Genomic DNA, 7,792 nt, shown 5'->3' on the forward strand with positions numbered 1-7,792 from the left:
TAATTATAAGATAAAAACAAAACTACTACACGGTTTTTTACAATTGTAAGAGATGTTTGTATGTTGAATAGACTCATTAAAGTTAAAATATATTTTTAAAAAAAATATAGTTATGTACTAAAAAAAACTTTCTGTACGCTTTGGAGTGGTACGCCTATGCTGACCACCTCCTAGGTTAGCTCATATGAAGAGGCTCTTGTTGCCGGTGTGATCTATCTCTGTGAACAAATCATTTAATGGAAGCGACATGGGTCAGATCCCGAACTCCTAAATAAAGGAGCCTAAATATCTGTTAGGACTTAGGAGCAACTACAAACCTTCGTAGACTCGACAGGTTGCTTCGCTTATAGAATATAATGAAGCAAGCTAGTGACTCTCCTACTAGTGTCGGTTTTGATTGTTTAATGAATAATATAATAATATAGGATAAGAAAGGCTTGTGATTTTAACAATTTGTTAAGAAAATATCAAGGCATACAAGTTGGCAAGGTATTAAATAGCCGTCATTGTTAACATTTATATCCGGTCATCATTCTTACCACAGACAAAACACTTAAATAGGTACCTACACCTTAACTTACGTACTCTAATAATACACTTTTTGTTTCATTTGCTTTCAACTTCCATTACAAACCTAACAATTTCGGTTTCAAGTTCACCACAAAAGAAACTCTCTATCCGTACCAGAACAGACTTTTATTAGCTTATGTATATCCACTATCTCAATCTCAATCTGTTTGTTGTTAGTTAGTTTGTTTCATTCCTGATAAATTTTCTAGTTCCATATTATGCAAATTTCGTTTTCGGTAACGCATTCGATTCCTATTTCCCTGTGTTTATATGTATAGAACTACATATATACTCCGTATTGTTTTGTAGTTTTTATGATGATTTGTGAAATTTTTCGGCTCAAAATTGTTTATTTTATAAATTGTTAAACGTATAAGGTTTTTTTCATGTTCGGACTAGGAACATAAGTACACGGTGGTTTAGGTTATCCTGTGACTGTTTTCGACCTTTTTTCTTGTCACTCCGATATATGCTGCTAGTAAAGTTCGAACTTGACCACTATACTATCTTGGATGGTTAAAAGTTAAAACTGTTTATTTATATTATTTTTATCAATTTATTATTAGGATTAGGATAACTTGTGTCGTTTAGGAACGTTCGGCTCATTTATATGTAAAGGTCGGATCTCGTTTCTTTATTGTCAAATTTCGGTTCTGTTCAGTTGGTGACGGTATGAGGAGTTGTAAATTTGAAGAGCTTTTTTTGCTGTTTATGCAAATTATATAAGCATTATTTAAATCCATAAAATTAAAATTTATTTGAAAATTGTTAGGATGGACACCATTGAAAAGGTTGTGGAGCAAACTGAAAACGCGGTTGAAGATGAGACAAGAGCTCCATTGATAGATCAAGATAAAAATGGAAAAGAGAATAATTTCATGGTTTACTTAAGTACATTTGTCGCGGTTTGTGGTTCTTTTGCTTTTGGATCATGTGTAAGTGAGAAAACATTTTTATTTTTAAAACCAGATATATAATTAAGAACTAGATAGATATAATTATGAAATATTTCTATGCTAAGTTGCTAATAACGAATTTGTTAAATTTTAACTCTTCAGGCAGGTTACTCATCTCCTACTCAGAGTGCAATCAGGGAAGATCTTAATCTGTCAATAGCCGAGGTTAGTTTAGTAATTTTACATGTTCTTACAAGTGTTATTTGTTTGAGTCAATTGTGATATATTGTGTAATGTATCATCAACCTATATAGTCTTTCATTTTCCATTGTAGTATTCTTTGTTTGGGTCAATATTGACATTTGGAGCAATGATCGGTGCAATTGCGAGTGGGCCCATGGCCGATTTGTTTGGTCGCAAAGGGGTAAGTCAAGTAACGTTTCGACATTATCGACCACCGTTTATATAGAACAAACTGCAAATCAAATTCATCACTTGAAAATGAAAACAGGCATTGAGAATATCAACTGCTTTTTGTACTGCTGGGTGGTTAGCAATTTACTTTGCTCAGGTACATACCTTTTAAATTTGGACAGTTAATACAGTTAACTAGTGTTGCCTAACTCGGAATTACTCGGCGAGTACTCGGTCAAACTTGGTCAAACTCGGTCAAAGTTGGTCAAACTCGGTCAAAACTCAGGATTTGTCAGAAAATAAGTCAATATTTTGTCAAACTCGGTCAAAACTCAGGATTTGTCAGAATATTGGTCAAAACTTGGGATTACTTAGAAAATCAGCCAAAATTGGTCAAAACTTGGTCAACATCAATTGAAGTCAAACTTGGTCAACATCCTAGTACTCCCTAAAAAGTCCCAACCGAGTACTCTCCAAGTAGCATTTTTTGCAACCGTGCAAATAACATGAAATCAAAGTATTTGGTTTTAATTTTTTTTATATTATAAAAGGGGCCTTTGCCACTGGATATTGGAAGACTAGCAACAGGATTTGGAATGGGAGTTTTTTCGTATGTGGTACGTTAATCTGCTCGCACAACATTTACGTCCAAATTGGTCTAACTTATATAAGTAGTCTGACATTATATGTATACGTTTTGTATTTTAAGGTACCTGTATTCATAGCAGAAATAGCACCCAAAAATTTAAGAGGTGCATTAACAGCAGCAAATCAGGTTACAACAACTTTAATATTCGATCGCGAACACTAGTTTTATAGGATATTTTGAGATTTCACTGAACTATTTTTACGATGTATTCGGCAGCTCATGATCTGTGCAGGAGTTTCTGTCGCGTTTATAATTGGAACTGTTCTAACTTGGAGGGTTTTGGCATTAACAGGTGTAAATAACTAAGCAAACTTATGTTTATTTACTACTTTCTAAAAAAAAGATTTTTTTAATGATTGTCTTTTGGAATGTTGTTAACATGCATAAATGTATTGTACATAGCGGTTACCATTGACTTTTTGGTGACGGTTATTCAAATGTACTAGATATTTAAGCACTTTAACGACAGCCCCTTGTCATTAGAAAAATCCAAAAAATAAAATACCAAAACGCTTACTAGGGGCGTTTTTGTCCATTAGTGTATAAAATATATAAAATACAAAAAGTTAATTTCGAATGAGTTGGTTGCAGGGTTGATTCCTTGCGCGGTGTTACTAGTCGGGCTGTTTTTTGTACCAGAGTCTCCTAGATGGCTGGTAAATTTACCGCGTATATACGGTTTATTAATATTAATATATTTATTTATTTGTAAGAAAAGGTTAAAAATATTATCTTTGGCATGTATGCAGGCTAAAATAGGAAAACAAAAGGAGTTTGAAGCAGCATTAAGAAAACTTAGAGGGCCAGATGCTGATGTATCTGCTGAGGCAGATGAGATCCAGGTTTACATTTTCAAATAATTTTTATATAAAAAAAAAAAAGTTATATAAAGTTTATGTGTTAGTAATGAGGTATTTCAACTGTTGATAGGATTATATAGAAACACTGCAAAGGCTACCGAAAGCCAAAATATTCGATTTGTTTCAGAGACGATATTTACGATCAGTCACTGTAAGTTTGCAAGTCTTACCAAATCTTGCTGACCAGATCATTTTAGATTGCAAACCCAAAAGAGTATTTGACTATTAATGATTCTAGTTATACTCGGCAATTGAGACTCATACAGTGGTAGAAGCAGGAATTTTTTTCACCGGGGGCGAAATTTTATTTTAAAAGCGTAGCAATTTTTTTGGGCCAAATATGGAGGTTTTTGGGCAAAATACGGAGGCTTTTAAGCAAAATGTGAAGGATTTGGGGGCAAAATATGGAGACTGGGCAAAAAAAAAAAAAAAACCACTAGGGCAAAACTGAAAAATCCAAAATTTTTGCACTTAAAATTACAAATCCATTGGGGGCGGGCGCCCTCTGCCCCCACATATTTCCGCCCCTGGACCCATAGCTTGAAAAATGGGTCCATTGGGTTAGGTATTTAACCAATGGGGTATTCAGAAAAAGATAAAGAATGGGACCAATTTAGACGCCTGACAAATATATATAAGCTCCAACGGGTCCTTAATGGGTCTTGACAGATCTTTAGGAGTTTTTTAAAAATATAATCATCTCGAGGTTTACAAGATTAAGAAACTTTGAAAAACGGGTCACGACCCGACCCATCTAGACTGACCCATTTGACACATTAAAAAATCTGACCCGTTTGACCTATCTAAAAAATCTAACCCGTTCAACCAATGACCCGTTTCGACCCAAACCCATTCGGGTCTCAACCCAACCCAACCCGACCCGTTTGCCAGGTATTTCTAGTGTAAAAATTAATATCTTTCATGTTTGGGCTATTTCTATTGTGAAGATTGGAGTTGGACTAATGGTTTGTCAACAATTTGGAGGAATCAACGGAATCTGTTTTTACACGAGCAGTATCTTTGAGTCTGCAGGTTTTCCTGCTGATATTGGAACCATAATCTACGCGATTCTTCAGGTTATATAAGATTTCAATAAAAAGATCCTCGAATAAAAAATCTCATTTTAAACGAATTACTTGTTACAAAATGGTAGTACTAATTTATACCGTTTTGCAGGTCATCATTACTGGCTTAAATGCACTCTTTGTAGACAAAGCTGGTAGAAAGCCACTGTTACTGGTAAGCTAACTACAGTATTACTCATTATACTTATTGTGCACCATTTTGAATTACTAGAATGCCCCTGTGAACAGTAACGTTCACGGTATATACAGGGGTATTATAGTAATTTTGCATTTTCAATTCCCCCCCTAATTTTTTTGTTACATTCATTTGCTTTTGGCCCTGGTGAAACGGGGCCCACACAACCCTCGTTCTATACCATATGCCATTATCATCTTTTTATGATTCTTAACTCAAGGCCTTACGAATAATGTATTCAAGGTTTCTGGTGCTGGATTGGTAATCGGTTGTTTACTAGCAGCGCTTTCTTTCTACTTTAAGGTAATTATTATAAAACATGACCTGAATTTTTATAAGTATTTTTACTTTTTCTGCACGAGAAATATCGTCTAACGATCACTTTGTGCGCTAGACTTACGAAATAGCAGTAGACGCAGCACCAGCACTTGCTGTAACTGGCATCCTGGTAAATAAATACGTATCCTTTTTACTTTTTACTGTTGATATGTGAATATATAAGCTCTTAAAAATATTGCTTATTGAATGCAGTTGTATATAGCGTCGTTTTCGGCAGGAATGGGTGCGGTCCCATGGATCATAATGTCTGAGGTACACACATCAACATCAGTTAAACATCAGTTAGGGTGTTCATCAGTTCGGTTTTCGGTTTATTCGGTTCGGTTTTGAAAATTTTGGAGGAAAAACCGAAACCTAGGAAGAACTGAGCATTCATCTTAATGGAATGATTCGGCACTGAGCATTCAGTGTGTTTGTTTATGACCTCTGAATGACATATGGTGATGAATGGTTCAGCAGTGCTGAACCATTTAGAGTTGAAACACTCTCTTAACCATTAAAAGCTGAATTTTATGTAATATTATTCTTAAATCATACCTAGAACACTTATCAAATAAGTATATTGAAGTTATTGTTAATGTTAAACGATGATAAGTTGATTTTATCCATTCATATTGTTTATCCAAAATGATTATCAAATAGCATATTATCATTCATAAGTTAATTAATCAGAAGAATATGTTAATGTTATATGTAGATATTCCCAATTAACATCAAGGGTGCAGCTGGAAGTCTAGCAACACTCGTAAACTGGTTCGGCGCATGGGCGGTATCATTCACTTTTAATTTTCTCTTGACCTGGAGTTCGTACGGTGCGTTTAGTTAATGCATCCATAAACATGTTATAATTTCATGTATTTTTAAGATTAATTTAGACAAGATTAGCAACTAACATATGCTTTTTCAGGCACCTTCCTTTTATACGCAGCGATAAACTTTGCTGGTATCGTATTTATAATCGTGATGGTTCCTGAAACGAAAGGAAGAACTTTGGAGCAGATTCAAGCTGCCATTAATACTTAACGATGATGAAGTATCATCAGTGGTATATCTCACATATTTTTTCTTGTACAAGATGGGTGGTTCAGATAATAAGTTCGGGTATAAATGGGTCACTTTAGGCTAATCTATTTATGTGGTTGTAGGTATAAATGGGTCACTTTAGGCTAATCTTTTTATATGATTGTAGATATTAAATGACTGCATTAGGAAATTTTCAACCCGTTTGACCCATATGAAGCTTCATACTTAATTGATACTGTATGTGATTTGACCCATCTAACATGTAACACAACCCAAATTGACCCTTTCATTAGTAAATGGGTCAAAAATTTTGACATAAGAATTTACAATTGGGATTATATATCGGGAGGCCACCAAAGTTTATTGTTTTGTGTTTGTAGGCCACTCTTATTTGAAAATGATTTTGAAGGCCACCCAAATTTATCGTTTTCGTATTTGTAAGCCACCCATATTTGAAAGTGATTTTGTAGGTCATCTAAGTTCGTCCGAGTATGTTTTACGTATATACCAAATTCGACTAATAACTCTTTGAAAAAAATATAAAAAACGCAAATACTCGTGTATTTGATAACAACTAATCGTTATATAAATAATGTTAATTAAAAAAAACTTCATTATTTGTGTAATTTTTTACATTTTTTAATGTGAATTTAGCTACATTTTGGAATTTACAATTGGGATTATATATCGGGAGGCCACCAAAGTTTATTGTTTTGTGTTTGTAGGCCACTCTTATTTGAAAATGATTTTAAAGGCCACCCAAATTTATCTTTTTCGTATTTGTAAGCCACCCATATTTGAAAGTGATTTTGTAGGTCATCTAAGTTCGTCCGAGTATGTTTTACGTATATACCAAATTCGACTAATAACTCTTTGAAAAAAATATAAAAAACGCAAATACTCGTGTATTTGATAACAACTAATCGTTATATAAATAATGTTAATTAAAAAAAACTTCATTATTTGTGTAATTTTTTACATTTTTAATGTGAATTTAGCTACATTTTGTACGTAGCGAACAACATACGAATTCTGATGACCTACAAAATCGCTTTCAAATATGGGTGACCTATAAACAGAAAAAAATAAACTTGGGCTACCTACAAAATTATGTTTAAATATGGGTGGCCTAAAAACACAAAACGATAAGCTTGGGTGGCCTCCCGATATATAATCCCATCTACAGTTTGATTTGGATTTTCGTATGGCTTGAAACTTTCTTTGATACCAACTTTTGCCAATTAGCCCATTCTGGCTTAGTTACTGCATATACTATAACTAAATACGAAACTGACGTCCGTTTTCAGTAATTTTACCTTTTCTACTGTGCTAGAACACGACGATTGCATCGTAAATTGGTCATCGAATCCAAGTGCTATGTTTCAGACAGTTGGATCTTGAAGTTTGATCCAAAATCCAGAAAACCGATAGCAGGAAACAGGGCTATATTCAAAATCCCATCTGCATGCATCTTTATCTATGTTTATATTCATTGTATTCTTGCAGTTTCTGCATATTTATACTTCATATTGGAGAATTAAATTAATGTAATGCATATTTCTTAATATTTAGTTTCATATCCTTTACTAGTCAAATTTGGTTATATTGAGGCAATTAATTTGGTTTCAACTTTAATTTTCACATTCTCAAATTTTTTGATCAACTTATCTCATACCTTGATATATGGCCCCACAAACAAAATTTTCCACTGATTACAATCAAGATCCTCATTGCATATTATAATTATTATATAACAAGCATGCACTTTTCTCTCAATGTTA

General features: G+C 33.7%; 1 protein-coding gene across 2 annotated transcripts; it reads left to right on the forward strand.

The window, feature by feature from the left end:
* The first annotated feature begins 571 nt into the window (after positions 1 to 571).
* LOC139874232 (sugar transporter ERD6-like 7) lies at positions 572 to 7,576 on the forward strand. Of its 2 annotated transcripts, none has more exons than XM_071861684.1 (19): positions 572 to 708; positions 1,343 to 1,505; positions 1,629 to 1,691; positions 1,801 to 1,890; positions 1,978 to 2,037; positions 2,432 to 2,497; positions 2,590 to 2,655; positions 2,746 to 2,821; positions 3,121 to 3,185; positions 3,279 to 3,371; positions 3,460 to 3,540; positions 4,337 to 4,465; positions 4,566 to 4,628; positions 4,893 to 4,952; positions 5,044 to 5,097; positions 5,181 to 5,240; positions 5,686 to 5,800; positions 5,896 to 6,033; positions 7,345 to 7,576. In XM_071861684.1, coding segments are annotated over exons 1-18 (1,422 nt in total). In that variant the 5' UTR covers positions 572 to 706; the 3' UTR covers positions 6,012 to 6,033; positions 7,345 to 7,576. The 2 variants fall into 2 exon arrangements, with proteins under 2 accessions (XP_071717785.1, XP_071717786.1); XM_071861685.1 differs by having other exon boundaries at positions 647 to 806.
* The last annotated feature ends 216 nt before the right edge of the window (positions 7,577 to 7,792 follow it).

Source organism: Rutidosis leptorrhynchoides, chromosome 11 (assembly GCF_046630445.1).
Source record: "Rutidosis leptorrhynchoides isolate AG116_Rl617_1_P2 chromosome 11, CSIRO_AGI_Rlap_v1, whole genome shotgun sequence".
Classification (NCBI taxonomy): domain Eukaryota; kingdom Viridiplantae; phylum Streptophyta; class Magnoliopsida; order Asterales; family Asteraceae; genus Rutidosis; species Rutidosis leptorrhynchoides.

Coding starts and splice junctions, on each gene's coding strand:
- LOC139874232 (XM_071861684.1), top strand. Junction 1,891..1,977: donor ATTTGTTTGGTCGCAAAGGG/GTAAGTCAAGTA, acceptor AAATGAAAACAG/GCATTGAGAATATCAACTGC. Junction 3,186..3,278: donor CAGAGTCTCCTAGATGGCTG/GTAAATTTACCG, acceptor GCATGTATGCAG/GCTAAAATAGGAAAACAAAA.